Source organism: Lissotriton helveticus, chromosome 2_1 (assembly GCF_964261635.1).
Source record: "Lissotriton helveticus chromosome 2_1, aLisHel1.1, whole genome shotgun sequence".
In the NCBI taxonomy this organism is placed as follows: domain Eukaryota; kingdom Metazoa; phylum Chordata; class Amphibia; order Caudata; family Salamandridae; genus Lissotriton; species Lissotriton helveticus.
Window position 1 is genome coordinate 1,256,478,556 of NC_136059.1, and position 22,422 is coordinate 1,256,500,977.

Here is a 22,422-nt window from a genome sequence, read left to right on the forward strand (position 1 = left end):
GAATACCCCTTGTTGCTGACACCATTCTTTGAGTTGGGCCACAGTACGGGATTCTAGCTCTTTAAAATTCAATTCCATCTTTCACTATGGAATAAAATTAACACACAGGAGAAAACCAAGAAGCGTAATCAGAGGATAACCTCCACCCACCACCAGGAGTAAATTTGGAAAATCAAAATATAAATTTGGGAGACCGCTTGGAGAAAACTCCAGGTGTAGGTTTATGGTGCACCCTGAATTACTGCAAGGTATACGCAAGCACAAGTAGTATCCCACCGCTGAAACACCAATATGTTAGACCTAGGGTTTTCCTAGCCAACATGTGGGTAGAATGGCACAGAGGGGAAGACTAATTCCAAAGGCTAATGTGTAGGCTTGCGTAAAACCTCTCAGGAACTCAGCGCCCATCCATTCCAAAAATAACACTACACCTTGTTAGGAAAATAAGGTTCGTACTTTATAAAAATAGACTCTGTTCTCTTTGGTTTGATAGCTTTCTTAATACATTAGTACAACACCTTTTAAATGAATGCAATTCTTATCACTTCTTACGTTTCGTTACATTACACGTTGCAATTACAATTTACATGACCCTCCTTCTACTTTTTAGAGAAATCAATACAATTCAGTTGCTTCCAGAAAGATTAATAAAGGCTTCCCAAGAAGGAACCAGTGTATACTTCACCCCCGCTGCTTCAGGTACGGTTCACTTTTAACATTCACTGTACACAATACTTCACAAGGGTTGGCACTGCTGTTACACTAGGAAAGAATGGGCAGATTAACATCACATTTCACTTTGGCCCAAGTAACATTACCCCCGCTAACCTTTAGGCAGCTTGGTAGGTTCTGATCACACTGTCACCTCAGATTGGAGGATGGTATCTACACACTTCCCTATGAAGGAGATTGTACCTATCTCCCCACAACTCCTTGTTTTCTAACCCACAGCCCCTTACGAGTTCCACTCGTTTCTCTCCCTCTCCTCGTAGTTATCAGGCTTGGTCCTTTACAGGCTTACTCATATTGTGCAAGTCAAGTTCAGGGAAATACTCTGGCCGGCTTCTAATTCACACGGGAATCGCCCGTCACCCCTTTCGAGCACTGCTCCTCCAAGAGCCGATTCCACCCTTCTCCCCCCAGCAAGGTCCCAGCTTACTTTTGGGCACTGCCGGAGTCCGTCGAACTGTGGAAACCAGTCTCAGAACCAAGCTCACCTAGGGCCCGGCAGATGACGCTCCCCCACAGCGGCCAGGTCAAGAATGGGACGTTCCCCGGCAGCGGCGGTAGCAGGACGCGTCACAGCTCTTCCCGATCTCCGCGCCGGGTCGGTCGCTGTTCCTCCCACTGCGCAGGCTCACCTTCGCAGCTCCACACGATCTCTTCACTCAGGCGGGCGCTGTTCCTTCCACTGCGCAGACGCACCTTCACGGCTCCACACGATCTCCTCACCAAGGCGGGCGCTGTTCCTTCCACTGCGCAGGCGCACCTTCACAGCTCCGGAAACTCTTCACTCGCTCCGCCTTTGTTGTCGCTGGTCCGTCTTCAACTCCGCCTGCTCCGCAGTACAGAAACAACTTGGGACCACCAATGCCACCTCACAGAGTTCCCCGCAAGTTGGTGGGATTTCCGCTCGGCAGCTGCCGCAGACACTGCTGCTCTCCTCACCCGGTGAGTGTGCCTTGGTAACACGGCGCTTGCTCCTTCCGCTCACAACCTCATCACCAGGGTGCCGAGTCCACAGGGAAACCGAGGGAGATTAGCAGAGGACAGGTCCCCGGGGTGTATGAACCCCCGTTCGGATCAAAGTTCACCAAGGAAATCTCCGGTGATTTTGAGGTGAAAGACCCAGTCTCAGTGGGGTTTGGTCGGATCCAAAGGGGTCACATCCGAGTAGAACACAATTGGCCACAGGTCAATTGTGCCCCTGCTGGTGCAAAAGCTCTCCTCTGCAATTCGCCTCCCTCCACACTGGACAATGCTTTGTCTCTGGTCTCAGACTTACACAAAATGGCCACCTGAGTACTGGCCTTTTATAGGCTGACCCTAGTCCATTGGAACCTGCCAGATGGTTCCAGAACCTTCCTCATGCAACTCAATGGGTCAGCTTGGTTGTGTTGTCTGTTATGGCAGTTGGTGGACTCCATTTTAGGTTTCAGGGTTCTCACTAAATTTTCAGGTAGATGACTAGGCCTCAAGGATAAGGTACGACGTCCTACTCAAGGAACACCTAGCCCCACAGTCAATGCTGACAACCAAAAATCTGGGTGGACATAAAAGAAAAAGATAATAACACTCGGAGGCCAAAGGGGACAAAATAAATCATAGCTGTGAGAGGACCCCCAAAAGCAGACAGGTCTCACAGTCTCGCATTTGTGAGCGATTAAGCTATTGGCATTGTAAATGACAATGCCATTTATGTATATGTTTTAAAAACAAAAACAAATAAAAATAATGCCATGAGCAATGTCAATAGCTTTAACTTTAACAATGCCGAGACCATTGCATTGTAAATGCTTGTTTGTTGAGTGCCTGGGCCTATTTTGTTCCCAATCCGACTATGGCTCAAAAAGGGGGGGGGGGGCATAATGTAAAAAACAAGTTCATCTCCCATAGGCATAACAGAACAGACACTCGTGTCTGTAGGGACCGAAAATCCTACTAGGCACATCCTGTCTCCGCGGTCTCTGCCTTTCCCAAAATATTTTAATGGCACCAATAGTTCTGCGGGATGTTGAAGTCCCTGTCATTCATAACACAATTTTCACGGTCCTGGTGTTTCCTTTGGAAAAGCATTTTTCCAAGTGTGTTAGCCCAGCTTTCTAAATTCGGACTTAACGGTTTATAATTACCTCAATGCACTAGTCCCTTGCACACAAAACCCTGAGCTGGAAAGTAGGTGATACGGAGTAATCCGTTTACAACGTTGGAAGACCCGACGTCGCTAAAAAAAAAAAGTACGATTAAAACTAACTGTTTCGTGGCATTCCAAAAGTATCTCTGAAACCCCGCTCGTTTCCGCAGAAAAGTCTCTCATAATAATAAGATGTTTCTAAGCGCTTCTCTCAGCACTGCAGGTGGCAAGGCTGCGTCCCCGGCCTGACCCGCCTGGAGGAGGCGCCTCTTCCCTCCCCCGTCCGCCCGTGACGAGCCGCTCCTCCCAGGCTCCTCCTGCCCGTGCCTGCCCTATCCCGGAGGAGGCTGCGAGTTGTGAGCCAGGAGGGTCCCGCCCTCGGTGTCAGCAGCCGGATGGAGGAGCCGGGAGCGCCTCGGTTGTGATCCCCCCTCTGCTCGTCAGCAAGCGCCGCTGCCCCCGGTGTGTGCGGGCGGGTGGGTGGTTCTGGCCTGGATGACCCGCCGCCAGGCCTCGACACCCCTTTCCCTTAGCCATTGATGCCAGCCCGGGGGCGGGAGCCCCCTGAGCCCGCAGCATGTCGGGCAAGCACTACAAGGGGCCCGAGGTTAGCTGCTGCATCAAGTATTTCATCTTCGGCTTCAACGTCATTTTCTGGGTAAGTTCGGTTTTCGGGGCGGTCAGCCCCCTGTTGTGTTGCAAGCATTCTGTTTGGGTGTTGAGTGCCCCAGGGGTTCCCGACCCTGCCCTTCTCGGAGGCTCAGTAGCTGCCCAGGAATCAGGAGCTCTTCCCATCCCCTCGTCCCCACTTGCCTCCTCCGGCTTTCAGTGGCTCCCTGCAATGCGAATTCATTGTTTGCTGCTGGGCAGGCTTGTTTTCAAAACGGTGACTCCGATTCTCCTCTCGGGGGCCTGTGGGGGCGCGGGGGGGGCGGGGGGGGGGGTTGAGCGTGGAGACATCCAGGTGACACTAGCGTTAAACTAAAACTCTAGAAAAACACACACTTGCATTAATTTTATGACGCTGTAAGTCTTAGTTAGATATTACCTAAATACTCAACAGACAGTGAAATCCAGATCGGTCCTCGAACAGGGAGGTGCTTTGGTGTAGGGATGATGGGCTAGATTGCAGTTCAGTTATATAATTTCCACAACAACAACGGTTTTAGAGTTGTCTACGTGCCTGTACCTTGTGTTATTGGCTACTCGGGCCTTGGTGTTGTATTTTGTTAGGTCTGCATCGACATACCAGGTCTCTGGAATCTATTATTGCCAAGCCTTTCTTTAACATATACACTGTGTGCTTTGGCTCCGCCCCCAGAGAGTACCACCCTCTCACCTCATACTGTTTTTTTCTGTGAATCATTCCTCATCCTATCAAGTGCCTGCTCTGTAGTGCAGGATGTATTATATTACATTTCAAAAGTACACTTGATCATCAGACATTACATTCTATATCTTATAGATGCATTTGATAGTGAGCAATACTTTTTTTATATGTTCACAGCAACCGGTTCTTTTTTATAAATAATTTAGCCAGGACTCAAAATGAAGCCCAGACCGGTTCCTTTTCAAGTGACAAATGTACACAGACCAAAAAAAGAGATACATCTGAAAGAGCGGTTTGCTCCAGAGATGGGTCATCCCAAGGACTCTGCAATACTAGCACCCCCTTTTATACCTTGGCATGAGCGCCGAGCCCTGACTCAAAGAGCTGCCTGCTGTAGGGTGTTTGCAGAATCCATCCGCTCATTAACTCTTATTTGCTGCCCCTTTACATTTGCCTATATGCAGACTAGATTCTTACTAAAACAAAAGCTTGTAATTGGGCTGAGCAGAAATCCTAATATAATCTACTTAAACAAGCATTTGCAATGCAATAGGTCTCGGCATTATTTAAGTTTGAGCTATTATTCTTGTAAATGGCAATTTGTTTTTGCTTTATGCTATAGTTTTCTTATGTACATAAAAAGCTACATATAAAGTATTTGTTGTTAAAATTATTTATGCAGTATTTAAATTTGTTTGCATAAAAGATTACAAGAATATCTTAGCAAAAAAAGTTAAACTTTTTAATGGTAATTGACTAAATGTCCATTTGGACATTTTAATTTCAAATAGGTAAGTGTAAACATCACAAATATATTGTGCAAAGAGTGCAAAATATTTTAGCCATAAATATTTTTGTTTTACGAGGTAGTTTGTAAGAAAATGATTGTAAAAGGCAAACACTGTAATTAAAATGTAACATATAACAGTACAGTTATGGCTAGTAAACATACATTAGGAATCAACCATTCGCACATAAAGCAAGAAGTGGCTAAGCCAACAGGTCTGGCAAGCCTGATGTAATGGCTATTTATGTTTTTTTGCACGCGTATGCCACAAAATAACAATACGTTGTGGTCCCATTATACCAGGGATGGTCTCAATAATGCCAAAGATGCCTACATCATGCCAAGCATTGCTAGACTAAAAGTGGGAATAATTCTAACAGGGACACCACCAATAAATTAAGAAGGAACACCATTACGCTAAGGCAAGCATTACCGCCTTCGGGTAAAGTCCGCGCTATATAAAAATGCATAAATACATGAATAAATAAATACCGCCTTCGGGTAAAGTCCGCGCTATATAAAAAAGCATAAATACATAAATAAATAAATACCGCCTTCGTATCCTCGTTACTCTGCCGGCCTGCGACCAGGAAGTCAGGCAGGCCGGCGCGACACCCGGAAACAGGAAGTAGGAGGGCGGGAGCCTACCCCGCCTCCCACGGAAGAGCCGCGATTGGAGCCGTGTTGACATAAATAAATAAATACCGCCTTCGTATCCTCGTTACTCTGCCGGCCTGCGACCAGGAAGTCAGGCAGGCCGGCGCGACACCCTGGAACAGAAAGTAGGAGGGCGGGAGCCTACCCCGCCTCCCACGGAAGAGCCGCGATTGGAGCCGTGTTGGGACCACCGGAGCAGGCAGGAGCCTACCCTGCGCCCCGGTGCCTAACGAGGGAAGACGAGTCCTGCTGCCGGGCCCTGCAGCTGAGGAGAGCCGGTGAGTGCGTTGCTGAGCTGCTGCTGCGGGCGGGAGGGCGGGAGGGCGGGCGGGCGGCCGGGAGGGCGGGAGGCGGAGGGGCGGAGGGGCGGGAAAGCATGTACGGGCGGGGGCGGCCTGTGTATGTGTGTGTGCGCGTGTGTGCGTGCGTGTGTGTGTATGTGTCTTGGAGTGCGTGTGTGTGACTGTGGGATAGGGGGTGTGTGTGTGAGCGAGTCGATGTGCCTTCGCGCATGCGTGAATGTTGGTGCGCGTGCAAGCAGCTGAATCCAGCCGGCCAGAAGCGCGTGACAGTTTTGTATCCCTCATTCCCCGGTGTCAGCTAGCTATAAGTCTCCAGCCTGACGCATCCTTCGGATGCGATTACAGGCCGAGACCTAAAAACGGTATAGTCGAGCCTGTGTGCCATATGAGGATTGCTTCTTGGTGGTGGTGGGGGCCCGGTGTGTGGAGTCAAGTGTTTGAATTAAACAGTCAAATCTGTGGATGAGGAATTTATTCTTGCATGGTTGCAGCAACAAGGGAAGCTGGCAGTTTTAATTGGCGCATTGTATACAGGAGACCTGCCTGGGTGATTCCCCCATGTTGATATGGGCTGAAGGGGATAACTGCGTGTGCCAGCCTTTAAGTAGCTCACTAAGTGTGGAGGAGAGAGATTACTTCATGACAGTGATGAGGCACACTGTAGGCGTCGGCTTTTAACTGGTACCCTGTACATGAGTGACTGTCCTCTTGCACTGTTCACCAAAGAGAATGCCCTCTGGTCTTGGAGAACCATATTTAAGACAGCAGCCACCTTGTCTTATGCTTCGCTCTACATCACATTATGCCTGCTAGACATCCTTGAACATTTCAGGAAATATATATTTCTTTCAATTTTGTGTTGGGGGATGCCCTAAGTCTGTAGTATTAAAATATATATTTTCTATCTATCAATATAGTTCCATCTTCATATTTTTGGTAGTTAATCAATGTCATCTCATGTAGTGTATCACCTGAAAGATCTAGTTACGTAAAGGTTCACAAGCGCTTAATGCACATCCCTGATCAAAGGGGTTAATGATTTTTTTAGTCTGTGGGAGGATCTTTCACTCCGCCATAATCTCGTCATGGACATTATTCATTGTTTGTCTTGGTATAACGTTAATTCAAGACAGTATTTCAATAAAAGCAAAACAAATATTAATATCTCCTTTGTCCATGTGAAATAGTCCTCCTTTGCCAATGTTGTAAACTTGTATATGAAATATTTTCGTAGTGTGCAGGTCACACTCCTAAGGGTATAGAAACACTGAGCATTGAAAACAAAGGACAATGAGTGTATGACACAGGCCATCCCCAGGGGAGACCATGCAAATGCCATAGAAAGTGCACAACTCATGCATGGAAAGATTTCCTCTACCAAGAACATTTTAAAAGTTCTTTGCTCTTTTGCTCAACTGCAGAATCTACACATGCTTCTAGCAAACTTTCTCACAAATGTATAATTCACTCTTGTTTAAGCAGTATTCTCCTACATATAATTGATTTTGGTGTGTTGGAAGAGCAGTTTGCCATCTGAATGTATCAGTGTAAGAAAATTTGCTTTGACATTAGTATATTATCCTGTGTTTTTCTTATATCCTCATTGGGTTTTGTTGGGGACCATCCTTTGCAACGCAACTTTTACAACACACTACCATTACGACGCAACTTTTACAACGCAAGTTATTAAAACGCATTGCGCTGGGGGGCGCTCTAGGATAGGGAATAGTTTAATTACTATCCAACACCTTCCCTACTATCCACGGGGACTGGAGTTGGAATAGTAAATTAAACTATTCACAATCCAGCGCCCCCAACGCAAGTCGTTGTAACGACTTGCGTTGTAAGACCTGCGTCGTAATGGCATTCGTTGTAAAAGCATGCGTTGAAACGTCATACATCTGGTTTTGTTATTTCTATTTCACAGTCCATCTTTGAATGCAATGTTTACAAGCCCATGGACCGCCTGTCATTGGTTAATAATGATATACTCTTAATAATATTGCTCTTCATGTGCACCTCGGTGTAGTAATCTTCTGCAGCTTTCTAATCCTCTTAGCATACTTTACTTCCAATTGCAATAACCTTTGAGGTTAATGAGACCGACAGCATGTCTCTTCAACCGCCTACTTTGAAGCATGTGCCTAAGTACTGATGCTTACAAAGCCCTTGGAGGACAGCTGATAAAAATAATACTTTGGTTATACTGGACTACAATTTTATGATGACAAACGAGATGTGGGCCTGTTTTGTCGTACAAGAGAGAACTACGCTTAATAATTTAGGTCCAGTTTGGCGGAACCTGCATGTTAAAGGGCTAGATTTTGAAACCTTTTCGATGTGCTTTCTATGCCACCAACAAGTCTCCTAATCAGTGTAAGTAATCTATTGAAAAGCTCATCATACAGAAATCTCATCATATTGTTTCTCTTAGGGCACTGCAACTGTTTTGAATGCAGTTTCCCGCCAGATTTGGGTGAACAAATGTTGGAAAATGTTCATTCCATTAAAAAAGATAACATGATTTTACGTAAGCGGGCCACTTTTACAGTGTTTACCAGCTATATATATATATATATATATATATATATATATATATATTCTCTCTATATCACCCCCCCCCCCCCCAATTTTTTTGTATTTCTTTTAGAATATACTTGCAAAGTGTATACATACATTAGCAGTGCATGAAAAATAGTCTGCAGGTTAAGTCTTTTGGGATAACAGGTTTATACACTTTACAATGGCGCAGACTAGACATGTGCATGTTATTGATTGATGCTCTGCCGAACTCTAAATCTCACTGTAAGTAATCTTCTGTCACATTTACCATTGATTAGACGTCTCCCTTCTGAAGTGGCCAAATAGGGTTTTAGCAAATAGTAAAGGGAAGAGAGACGTTTACACAGTGGTTTTCACTTAATGCTCCATATGTCTAAGGTTCATGTCCTTCATCCTCCCTATTATCTGTGTGTGTACAGAGCGTTACCCCATGAAACACCACACACCACGTCTTGCGTCAGCCAGTGGGCATGTCTTCTTGGTTGAAGATGCATTAGCAACCACTATAACCTTTAAATGACAAAATCATACACTCAAAGCTTAATGAACAAGTCATACCTAACAGAGAAAATGACCAAAACACAGTGCATGTAGCACATTATTACAAGCTGAGACAGGCTCAAGTGGGTGATGCTAACCCAGGAAGCATGTGCAAAATGACCCGGCAAATGCTACAAGGCCATATTAATGACTGAAAGTTAACTGTAGAAATGCTAATAACATCGGACACTTCCAGTCCACTTGGTACTGCAAATGTGGTGCAGTCATCGTTTTTGTATTCTCTTGGACTCCTTTCTCTTCTGATTGTCTCCAAAAGCAGATGTGCCTCCTTGACTAGTGTACAGACATGTACATTCTCATCATATGTCACTTCTATCCTGGCTGAATAACTAACTGCAGCCTCCTTATTTCGATGTCATTACCTGTTTAAGTTTTGGATCTTGTCCCCTTTCTGTTGGCTTTCTCCCCTCGGGTAGGGGAAGAACACTCCTCTGACTATCTGTAGCTATAGACTTCTTTTTTAGCTGTCATCTGCAATGTAGTCATTTTATCATGTTTTTTTCCAAATCTGCAGTGATGTAATGGTAGGGATTCTCATTGATTTGTGGGGAGTCTTCTGCGCTGATACTGTCCTTAGGAAGGAGCTTGGCATCTGCTAAATTGTTAAACCTACTGGATACATTTTTTGCCTTCTAAAGGTGTGGGCATTCTAAAATTCTGAGGTAAGTGCTCTGATGGACTTTTCACTCCTCTCTGTATTTACATACAAGGGCCTGATTACAATGCCGTAGGAAACGACTCCAACCCTGGATCGGAGCCGTTCTACAGCATCGTAATCGGCTGTATAGAATCTTTTCCGACCGACCCATTTTGATGGGGTTGGTCGGAAAGGAATCTGAACCGGATTTCCAAATGGCCTCCGACTGGCTCAGAGAGCCCGTTTGCCATTCGGAAAGCCTCCAGTAATCCCTCGGGCGGCTCTTTCCGCCCGAGGAATTACTTTCAGCCTTCCTGTCCCGGCCTTTCTGACACAGAAAAGTTGTGGGAATCCGACTTTGGAGTCCCCGGCAGGGCCCCCATGGGTGCAAAGCCTCAGGATGGTGACATATGGTGACCCCCTGTTGATCTCTGCACCCGTTGGCAGGCACCTTGTAAAGAATAGGAATGCGACTAAACAGTGTTTGGTCGCATCCTTATCGCTGGGTTGGGACCAATGACCGGTCATTCTGTCCCAGTTCCTAAGCGATTTCGGGCAGACTCTGGTCCGTTCGACATCGTAATCGGGCCCTAAGTGCGCACAATGGTGTTGACAGCACACTTCTGAAATTGGGCCCCTCCTCTGTGATGCCTCCACTCCTTTGGCTTTTAAAATAGTGTCTTCAGTCTTCTCACTGAATCCCAGAAAACTCCCTTTCTTCTGATGCTATTTTGCCTGCCATATTCTTTGGGTGACGACTCTCACTTGCCATGTTCTTTGCTGCTATAGGTTGCTCTGTTTTTTGGAGCTCTTTAATCGTGGATTTGGGCAACAGATCTCCTGACTTGTACTCAGTTTCACCAAATGTTGCCTCGTCTCTCAAATTTAAAATCGTCTGGCACATCCATCCAAGAAACTGCCAGTCAATTTCCAAAAAGATGTGGCACATCCCTCTTGTATTGCATCCAATAAGTGATCATGCAGAAGATCTTTCAGAGACCGAAGTCTAATTGCACACTACCGTGGTCCAGCCTCACTGCTGCAGCCATTGCGGAGATGACTCCCTTTCATGTCTCAAACATCATACCCTTTCTTGGGGTAATTTCCGGACTATTTGTGGGAATTATTGTCCCCCCCCCAGTCTTTTGGGTGACCTATCAGAGCTCCTTAACATCTGTTTCGCCACCTCAGTGTTTCTCCGTCCCATCCTCGGTTCGCCCCAGGGGAGTTTACTAACCGCTTCAGTTGCTGTGTTGGAAAGTGCTTCTCTCTCTCCAGGAGACCATCAACAACTAAACCTCTCCTTTCCCGGATACTTTTCAGTGCTGCTGTCTTCAGTCTGGTCCTGAAGAAGCAGCCCTCTGTTACTTCTCTGATATAATACCAGCATCAGTTTTGTGTTTGTCTTGTTTACTAGCAGAAATGCACTTTATGGTTTAAAACTGGCTCTGGATACCTCTCCTGGCTTCGTCCCCTCCCCAATGCCATTCATGTTGTTTTACGTTGAAACAACAACCTCTCCCTTTGGAAAAAAAAAATCTTGTTTGCAAAAAAAAAGGCTTTTTAATATGTTTAGGAACGAATTGCACCCCTCTTGTTAGCCAATAATAAGTCGGTTGTCTAGGATCTTTGGCACTGTGTAGTTCCTGTGACAAGCATTGCTGGTGTCCATAGGACCGAGAAAAGGAATCTCAGCAAAGTCTTGAACTTGAGTGGGTGACTGCCCAAAAGCAGATGCTTCCAAAAGGTGATAAAGCAAAATGCTTTCACTCCTTATATGATCAGTTGTTACATTGCTGTGCTTGATGTCTAATGAATGCCAAGATGAAGGCCTTTATTGATTACCTCCTCTGGCCCAAACAGATACCCTAACTTAAATGGAAGTTGTAGTACATTCCGAGTGATTCTTTGCCCTTGTCAGTGGGTCTTGGTGTGGGCTCCCAGAACGTGTAAGGTGCTCAGTGTGCCATTAGTAGGTGTTATGCTTGGGGCAGTCCCTATGACAGTGTGTCCAACGGGCTGAACTAACTACCACCACAGCACCAATGGGTATGTTCCTTGTACTTGAAGTGTACTTAATTAAATTGCTTGTTTTGTATGTGCCTCTATAAAATAAAATAAAAGTGCTTGAAACTAGTGTTGTGCATCCAGCCGTCACTGCAGCATGAACCAATCTGGCTCAAAATGATTATTAGTTTCACATCTGCCCGTAACATGCATAGCAATATGGACTCACTATTTTCTTATGTTTAAAAAAAAAAAGTTTAATTAATTTTCCAAACATCTGGCAGATAGTACGGCATTATTAATACTCAGTGTACATCATAACAGCTCCTCTAGTCAATTGTCACATTTCCCCCCCATTGTTACGATCACATGGCTTATATGCTTACAATCTTTAAGCTATCTCCCACAAGCCACATACCGCTATAACGTACAACTATCAGATAGAGGTCCATTTCCCGCTAAAAGTCAAGGTGTGCCAGTGCCTCACCATTTTCTTATGTATCGGATTTGACAAAATACTTCCCATTTTTTTAAGAAGAGTTTGTGTGCGGCAAAAACATTGCTTCACTGGTAATTCTTTTTATAACTATTTGTGATCAAATGGCTTAGTTAACCTAGTTTACCTCTTTTGTTCTCAGTGGCAGGATGCCCCAAGCTGGTAACAAACATGCTTTCCTAATATATAGCATAACGTGATTGTGCCAAAACATTATGCTAGAATCATGTTTGTAGACGCCCTGTGATCAGGTAAGATGTTGACCATATGGATGAGAAATAATTGCTTAATACTCAACAGTGACAAGACTGAGAGCCTCCCTTTTGGCTGCTAGTTTTAGATTTGGACTTCCTCCTGGTGGCTTGCTAATCTTGGCTGTCTCTCTATACCCAATAACCAACCCAAAACCTGCAAATTTTCTTTGACTGATCTTTCTTTTAAGCCCCAGTTTAACCATACTGCAGCGGTTTGTTTTCTGATCCTGTGGACGCTTACTAAAACTCTCTTTTTTACCAGTATCCTCACACAAATCATTGGTCCCGACCTCATTTCTTTGGACTCGACTCTGGCAACTCCCTTTATTTGGCCTTGTCAGACTATGTTACATTGGCTTCAAGTCCTTATAATTGTCTCTGCTTGTCTGATTCTGCATCTACCTCCTCGTCAGTCCGTCTCCCTGTTTTTGAAAGCCCTTCCCTGGCTTTCAATCAGGAAACAGGTTATCATCAAGGCCCTCTCTCAATTATAGAGCCAAACGGGTCCCATGTAGCTCACTCTCACTTAAATTTCACCCTCCATCCGCTCAGCATTCCTTCTTCAGATACCTCCAGTCAGAAGGAGTCTCCTAGGCAGTCAATGTTTCGCTCTCCTTGCTGCCAAATCCTGGAATTCTCTTCGTGTTATCCCAGCCCTTACGCCTCAGGAAACAGTTTAAGACATGGCTGTTTCAGAAGCTCTAGCCTCGGCCTTCCTCAGGGCGCCCTCATGGGTCACGTGCACTATACATGCAAATTCTTTGCATCCATCCATATTCTCCACTCGTTCTCTATCCCCACAAGCTGCCAGTTATTCTCTGCTCCCACCTGCTATTTTTTTGCTGCCCCTATGCTAAACAATGCTTCAACCCATCCCCCAACTTAATATTATTTTTGGTCTTGAACAGGAGGTTTTTGTAACCCCTTGTTGGAACATGGCTGAATTTTGTTTAAGGTACACGCAATGTACCAGAGGCTGCAAATGGTTGTTCCCGCCTCCTTTTGAGGTCTGGATGAAGGCACACCAAATGCCTACATATATGGCAGTACAAGCTCGTGCATAAGTGTCCACATGCCTGCATCACTAGGTACTTCTAGAAGCAGGCACATGTGTCCAGAATCATTCACCTGCATACAGACACAACTGTAAGAGGTTGGACAGCCGCACATATGATGGTAGGTGCACCTCATTCTGAGCCCAAAGGGAGACAGGCGAAGGCTGATGGCAATAGTTGGTCTTTCGGTTTAAGATTTTGAAAAATAGACACTAAAAACATAGTTGCAAATAAGCAACTTTTGAAGCAAAATTCAGATTATGATCTCAAGATTCAAACTGCACAAAAAAAAGAGACCTCTGTGACAAAGCCATATATGCACACGCAGGTTTATGTGCTTACTATGTGAGTAGTAAAGTGTCTTTCTATGCCCTGCTATTATTAAAACAATGAAGTAGCAGTCATGATGAGCGAAAATGCAGCGTTTCTTAATTCTAGTCTAAAGTGACTGCATCCGTGACATGTCAGAGATTCTCTCCTCTCGCCACAGCAGCTTTGTGTCTGGCCTACCAAAAAGCCCACACGAGGCCTATTTGAAGACACTTGAGCAGTGGTTGAACCGCGGCTGTTTTTTTTTAGGTTTTTTTTTTTATTGGTTGCGCACAATACCTCGTGTTACGTTTGCATCTTGGTATGCAAATGTTAGTTCTCCAAGGATACTATTAGAAATTGCATCCGTTTTATGGCTTTTATGTTTTATTACTAGTTATTTCGTAGTGTCATTGGCTTGTCCTCCGGCCAGAGCCGAAGGATTTTGAGAAAATGACTGTGTTGGTTCGGAAGTTTGAAGGCGGATTCGTAAAACTCAAATATTATGCGGCTTGGCCTTATTCTGAATACAAAATGCTAGGCGTGAAGGCCGTGAAAGGAACCCCTCCCCCAGGCTAACGCACCATATAATAAAAGGGCTGCGAGCAGTGTTCTTGTGCCTGGAGGCGAACAATGGCCGCCGCGGTTATTATTCTCCTGGCCTTGAATGGGATTTGGCCAGCGCTGTGCATACATTCAAAAGCCATTGTGTCCTGTGCCACTGATGTCATAGCACAGAGGATGAAGACAAATGGCCCTATTCAGATTTGCAGAGGTGCGAATGTTCAAAACACAAAAGTAGTGTTTTATGCGTAAACCAATCAATCGGCTGTATGTCAATTGCTGGACGGTGGAAAGTGACTGAAAACCGTAAGCGAGTGTATGTCCAGCTTTTCGCGGTGGCCCTCCAATGAGAACGCTTTTTCTTACGGCCTTGTATAGCAAACTGAAGGAAGGGCCGTGAGCACGTTATCAAAGCCTGGGCGTCCAAAATGCTGGAATATTTGGAGGCGTCGGCGTTCTGTGAGGTGGGCCTGACTCTTCGATGGCATCTGCTCATTGGGAGCGAAGGCAGCCATCTGGCGCATGTCATTGTCTGGGTAATGCAGAAGAAGTGACGTGAAGTGAGACGCAGGGCGCGTGGAGACGCGGATGGCGCGCGCTGGAGTGCCTGGGCCTCTGCTGAGGCGCGAGGAGTTTAGCTCGGTGACTTTGGCTCACTTTAACCGGAGCACAGAGGCGGGAGGGGGCGCCCCCGGACAGGGATGCTTGCCTCTCCTGTCGCGTGCCACTGCCCTCTGCCCACCGAGGTGAAGAGAGGATGGCGAGGCAGGGAGACCATCACACTTGCGTGCTAAGAAGGGATGCGTGTGTAGTTCCCATCGTATGAAAAGGGACTTTATAAACAATTTTAATAAACATTCCTGCATCATGCAGTGTTAAGGCCATTATATGACATAGATTCACATATGAAGGCGAAGTACATCCGTGTCAGGAGAACTTTCCAGGTCCTTCTTGGTTCAGTGGAGAGTTTACATAACTGCATTGCATGCAGCTCTCGTGTGGGGATTTTTTTTACCTGCAATTAACAGGTTAACGTGTCATAGTTGCAAGGGAATTGTTCTTGAAAACATACTTTATCCCGTTTCCTCTTTAAGTGCGTGGTTCGGTTGACACACTTGCATGTATATTGTAATTGACTAGAACGTGCATTTAGCTGTACATGGCCCACATAAAAGCTCCCCTTTTTTTGTCACACATTCGGTCTCAGATGTGACTCGTTTTTTCGGGAGTGTTGGTTGATGGTGCAGATTTTTTCAAAAGGAACTGCCAGTTTTGCAAGTACACAAAACCAGAAGCGTGAAATGAATACATTTGCGGTGTTTGCGGTTTCCAAAATCAAACGAGACGTTATTAAATCAGTGATAACGTTTTGTGGGGCTTTTTTATTTTATTTTAATGGGCGTGGTCTTGAGCCCCTTTTTGCTTTTAAGAACTTGATAGCTTTTTAAGACTATCAATATTTTTCTAAAACTTGTTGGCAAAGGTGTCTTTAAATCCAATAACCTCTATATCTTGTTTAATAGTGAATTGCTGCAATTTTTCATCTCTTCCGAGTCATGCATATATCCTTAACTCTAGCATGCAGTTGAAGTCCTATTGTGCCGTTATAATCCTTGGTTATTATGCATTAAATATGCTCTTAAGAATGGTTTAACTCGAACTAATGTTAACAGTAAAATATTACAGGGAGACTTGAAATGAAAAGAACAAATAGAGAAATGCAGTTTTAAAGGCTCACAAGCATGTTATCCTTTCATATAAATGTCTCAACAGCTAAGAATACATTTATGAATTTTTTGAACTTGAAAAAAAATATTTACTAGTTGTCACTAACAAAACTACCTGTGCCAAAAGAAGAGTGATGTTTCTTTGCTTCTGGAGTTAACACTCTCAGAGGCATCATCGCTGCTGGATGTACTGTCACACAGAACCGGTTTTAAGAAATTCAAATCTTGTACTGAGAGTTTTTTTTGCTGGTCCCACCTTCTTCTTCAAGAGATGACGTGCGGATATCATGGACGTTATGTTGAACTTGAACCCCACTTCATGGCTGTGCGATGCACTGTTTCCCATAATCATTTTGTGAACGTTTGAAAAAAATATATTTATATTTTGCCTTTGCACTGTTCCAAGCTCCCCTCCCCAATAATAAAATCTACAGGTATCTTACATAGCTGCACACATACAGTCCATTGCTAATGCCTACGTCTTATTTTCCCTTTGAAGGAAGATAATTCCTTGCAGTGATAGACATTTCATGAAGATTAACCATTGTAGAGAGCTGTAATTGGACCAGAAGTTTCAGAGACAGCCCTAGTGGGTTGCCTTAGTTTCGATTCTGTTTCTGCCTTCATTCATGTAGTCTCTGGTGCCATCTATGATGGAATCAAATTGATGATTGGTCAGTCTTAAGCAGAATATCTCCTGATTCCTTTCTGTGGTGTTTAGCAGTCTGTATGCACAACCATTCCATAATCGATAATGCTGGATGTGGGCAAACGTTTAGATCTTTAACTTGTGTTAACTACAATGAGTATGAGTCAGATGGGTTCTGCCTGATTTAATATAACAGAATTTGTAATCCTATCAAAGAAAAAATACTAGGTGAACAGAGCCCATGCCGAATATTCCAATATCAGATCATTTGGCAATATTAAACTCTCTCGATGGTAGGTCACATTCAAGTGATTATCAGAGGTTCTTGTTATCTAAATTGGATCTTGAGGTATAGCCTTTTCCTCACATATTATGACTATTAGTATCACAAGAGCCTGCTTAGGTTCAAAGTTTTATCATAGTAGTTCCCTCACACTACTGTATCAAGACTAGGTGCACTGTAATGTAGGGCTGCTAAGAAAACTCTCGACGGGTACATCATTCAAATGTTCTGCACTTATGAGCCTGGTTTTCTTTGCCATAGATCAAATTTAAGATTCTCTTGTTCTCCCAAGATAATTTGTAGCTTCTTCAGAATACTCAGATTTTTAAAATGCAACCTACCAGAGCAGGAAGAGGCCTGCATTTTGCTCATGTAACCTCTAAATTGAGGAGCAGCTTTTGACCTGAAATGGGAAAATAGGCAACTAATAATACATTTAAAGGATAAAGAAAATCCTTCAATTTGGCAATATTTACTTGAAAAAATTTCGATTATTTTCGAAGTACTTTATTGCTTAGTCTGTGTATTTATTGTGTCTAAAGCAGAGAGATACTTTGACAAAGATGCTGAGACTGAACTAGAAGGTCTGTTCTGGTTCTTCCAAGCCAGTCCTCATATGCCTTTTTCAATGCAACAGTATTGAGGTCTTTCCTGAACTTTCTGTTAAGTGGTGGGTACATCAGGGCTTTGCAGATTCTTTTAGAATTAGTGCTTTTCTGGTCAGAGGCTTATATTTTCATCTTTGTTTTTCCTTATTAAATGAAAGCTGGTTGGTGCCTTGTTCCTTCTAGATCTGAAATAGTGAGAGTCAAGTTCCTATCTCAAGTTGCTGCTAAGCAAAGGTCCAGCGGACTTGAAACTCGAACATAGACCCTTGAAGCTCCAAGGAAAACGAACCATGGACTTGCTGCACTTTTTTTTTAACATTTATGCATGCCCTGGCACATAAAGCCTTTTTTACAGTCTATTGATTGAATAGGAATTTAACCAAAATGTTTTATCATAAATGTATTTTTGTAATGATTTTAACTAATCAAAAACAATACATTTTTACTTACTTGCTAGTGAGAGCATGGTGAATCCTGCTCCCTTGATAGATTTTTAAGGTGGGAGATTACGTGCTCATATTTGTTTTCAGATTTAACCACACCCTGGTTACATTGTTCTGGGTCCCCGGTAGCATTTGAATTGAATGGATTTCAGTGTTATGCTGGCCCGCTTGTAGAGTATTGCAGTAGTCAAATCATAATAATATTAGGAACATGCTTGGTTTTATGTACTGATTTGCCAGGAGAAGCAAAAGTAGTAACTGTAAACGGAGTCCCCTTACTTCTGACTGTATCTGAGTGCCAAAGGACATCACTGCATCAAGCATGGCACCCAGAATTTTAGCTTGCTTAGGTATTGCAACTTTGCCTGGGTAGCAGGGCTCCCTACCAGTAACATTTTACTCTTTAATAGATTCATTCTTTCACTCATCCAGAAGAATGGCCTCTCGGAAATGAGACATTGAGTCGGATCACAGGTATGCCATCCAATAAGAAGAGAATCTTGGTGTCTTCTGCATACATCTGGACTAAAGCTGTGTGTTGGGCAAATGGTGCATAAATCCATTGAATAGTTGCAATGGCTACAGCAGGTGATTATTTTATATTGTTAGAGCAGAACAGTCTACTTGTTAGCCTGCTGTTTGGGAGCAGCCATGTGATTCACCCACAGTATAACTTGATACGAAAAAATATGAATGGCTCATTGCAAGATTTGGTGATCTACTGTGTTGTAGTCTGGAGACAAATTGAAGACCACTTTGGTTGGTTGCTGATACTCCTCTAGCACAATGTAGGCGTGTTCACAAATGTCTTGGGCAAACATTCTGTTTGTTTTAAGAGTTTGGAGCTAACTGATGGTTCCGGGTAGCGTGTTGGTCTCTGAAGCTGCTTTGTTATGGCTCTTGCAATTATAATTCTAGAGCAGAGAAGGTTCGGGATAGTGCCATAGTTGAACTTCTCAAGGCCGTTACTTGATACTTTTCAAGACCAGGTTGTCTGTTCCTATATTAGTGGAGTTTGATTTGATGGGTGCTGTTTTAATGAAGTGCAGGAAGAGGAAGTCTATATTATTAACACTTGATTGCTGCGTTTTTCCATCTAGGTGATCGTTTGACTGTTGGCCTTGTGTGTCGACTCTTAAGACCATCCCTCCGCTTCGTAAACGGTTTCTACCTGCTGTGTTCAGATTAGAAAGATCTTTGATGAATCATTTGGCAGCTGATTTAATGGCTATTTACTTTTTGAACTTTTTACACACTAAAAGGGTAGTGTCTCTTGGTATCTACCCACCTTTCATGTATATCCATTGTTGTGAGGAAAACAAGGGCCGCCTCAGAGTAAAATTAACTTGGTCAATTGCTTTGACTATTTAGGATGGTGTGAAGTTTGTATATTCGATAGTTACTCTTGAGAATCACATTAAATTGTACAGTAGAGAGATTGTTTGCAGCCTACGGAGAGGTTTAGTGAAGATGTTATCATGACATTTATGGTAAACCTCTGTTGTCCAGGATCCCCTGGGCTCAATTCCGGGCATAAATACATCACTCAGGGCACAAATTCTTCCGGTACAGCATGCAAACTTGTGGGTCCCCGTTCTCCCGCAAGAGAAGTATTTGTCATAAATGCTTCTGCTGGATATGTTGACTACAGGCAGGTCAGTCCAAAAGTGGTTCTTTTGACTGACCTCCAGTGATTTAATCCAGGTTCAAGGCAGCTCATATCACTGGGTTCTGCAGTTCTATCTGATCACATCTTTGACATCTGAACACACATCGTCTTTTTCATGTTAGGCTGAAAAATTGGCTGTGCTCCTTTTAGATCTTGGGCACCCAATAGACTTGACGGACTTACACATCAAACAGGAGCTATGTGTGGCGGAAAGTTTTTTTTTTCTCTATTAAACACTCATGCGTCAACAAGATTATTATATCTTTGTGCTCGGCCTGGCATGTTTGTTAAGACGAACTAGGAGCTGCCATACTCTTTGTGTGTGCCTAAAAGTGAGGGTCATATTTACAACAAGGGGTGGTGATGGACAGAGTCTCTGAATTAAGCAGAATACTCTCACCCAGTCAAGAGATCAGGGCTAGATCCAACACCGTTTTTTAGCTCATTGCACCATCCCAGTTTCAGAACCTGGCTGTATGCAAATTAGTCTGTCCCTGGCCCAGTGCATCATGGGAACAGGGAAGACCAGACTACAAAAGCCAATTCTTACACTGGGAGTGGTCTGCTTAATTCAGACACTCTGTTCATCACCACCCCCTTTTCTGAATCGTAAAAGTGAGGGTCAGACATTAACTTTAACTAGTGGGAGGTTGAGGTGTAGGACTGAGCAATGATATATCTATTCCTGGCTCTTCCTTGAGGGAGGAGTTTGATGAGTGCAAATTTTCACAAATCGCCCCATCACTTCTCTCCATTATACTGATGCCAATCATTTCCTGCCCCTGTAAATCAGAACATGCTGCTTATGTTAGTCTGTAAGAAACTTGCTGTTAAAGTTGGAGACGAACATCAACTTTTTCTTTCCTAGCTATATTTATTACAGAACAATTGGTGTGCCGCTCTAGGAGGATAGCCACTATGCCCTTTGCTTAGGAAAGCATGCAGTCAGTGCTTAATTGAACTTTAAAAAACAAAAAAGCATTGGCAAAGCAAATACGTCTTGCACATGCAAGACCTATTGGCTTTGCCACTCTGTTTTAGCAATGTTGTACGCCAGCATTGCTGGTGTTTAGTATGGCAGAAGTTAGGGCTGTAGAGGAGAGTGGCATGTTATGGAGAGGCTTAGAGTGTCGTAGAGTCGCGCAGAGTGGTGTAGAGTAAAGTGAAATACAGCAGAGTACATTGTCGTAGAGTGGAGTAGTGTAGGAGAGTTGAATAGTTTAGAGTGTTGTACAGTGGAGTGGCATAGGGTGGAGCAGTGGAGTAGAAATGGAGTAGTGTGTTGTAGAATAGCGTGGAGAATAGTGACTAAGAGGAAGTTGCCTGGAGCATCTTAGGGTGGAGTAGTGCCTTAGAGTGGCATGGAATAGAGTAGTGTTGTACAGTGGAGGGGCTTAGAGTGGAGTAGAGTGTAATGGTTTGGAGCGTTGGAGTGGGGTTTAGTGGAGTGGAGTGTCATTGACCGATACAGAATGCCCTAGCATAGAGTAGAGTCGTGCAGAGTGCATTGGCACAGACCTCAGTAGCGCATATTACAGTTCATTGGCTTAGAGTTCAGTGGCACATCGTAGAGTAGAGTGGTGTAGAGTACTTTAGCGTATAGTGGTGCATAGTAAAGTAGTGTGAGGTAGAGAGCATTTGTGTAGAGTACAGTGACACAATGTGGTGTAGTATGGAGTGGTGCAGAGAAGAATGCAGTGTTCGTGGAGTGGTGTAGAGGAGAGTGGAAGGGGTTAAGTGGAGTATGCAGCACACTGCCGTTACATAAAACACATCTTCAATTGAAATGACCATTACAATTGCCCAGACATACTGTTTTGCTGATAAAAGTATACAGCGCACAAATGGTAATGTGTGGAAATGCCATCACCTAAGGTATGGATTTGTGTTGATCGTATTAAAATATTTCTTTCCACCACACTTGAGAATTACCAAAAATTGTGCTTCATTTGTGCTTTCCATATTCTGAAATATCAGCACAGTTCATTTACATACATTTTCATTTTGTTTTATGGTAGAAAAAAAATTAACATTGTACAGCGCACCCAGAGTAGCCAGCATGATTGTCACCTAAATCCCCTCAATTTGAACTTGGAGAAAGAAAAGGAAATACAAAGCTCCCTGAAAGACAGAACCTGATATTTGACCTCTGTCTTGAAAGCACAGCAAATGTGACAAGATAAGAACAAGATCTAAAGGCCTGTTTACAGAAATTCAGTACTGGTGGAAGAATACAATAAATCGCGTTTGGGCAAGGGGAGCGATGAACACAAGCTGGACAGCCTAAAACAAATAAAGGCAGCAAATATAAAGCATGCAAATGCGAGGTACAGACCACAACGCCAATGGTAAGCAATAGGTGGAATGCATTCTCAGGGAAGCTTTCCAAATGTCCTCAAGATGTCGTTAGCAAACCAGACAGATATGCTGTCTGGTAGACTTCGATCTAAATGTCCATAGGCCCAATGTTTTTCCCAGGAGCTAGTTGCTCATGCAGCCAAATATTGTGGATGCCATACACTAGGGCTGCCTCGTCTTGATGTCCTCCTCGTGCCTCTTTCTTCCACCACCCTACTCTCATTGTGTCTTTATCTCACTCTTGTGGGTTCGTTTTCATTCCAGCTTTCTCCCTTTGTCACTGTTTGACTACTTTTCTCTTCCCCCTTCC

The 22,422-nt window shown here is 43.9% G+C and overlaps 1 protein-coding gene across 1 annotated transcript in view; it reads left to right on the forward strand.

The window, feature by feature from the left end:
* The first annotated feature begins 3,153 nt into the window (after positions 1 to 3,153).
* The window catches only part of TSPAN5 (tetraspanin 5), a 325,789-nt gene continuing 306,520 nt past the window's right edge, over positions 3,154 to 22,422 (forward strand). The window contains exon 1 of the mRNA XM_078676212.1: positions 3,154 to 3,512. Within this exon, the coding sequence (XP_078532338.1) occupies positions 3,432 to 3,512 (81 nt within the window). The 5' untranslated portion in view covers positions 3,154 to 3,431. The remainder of the gene's footprint in view (positions 3,513 to 22,422) is intronic.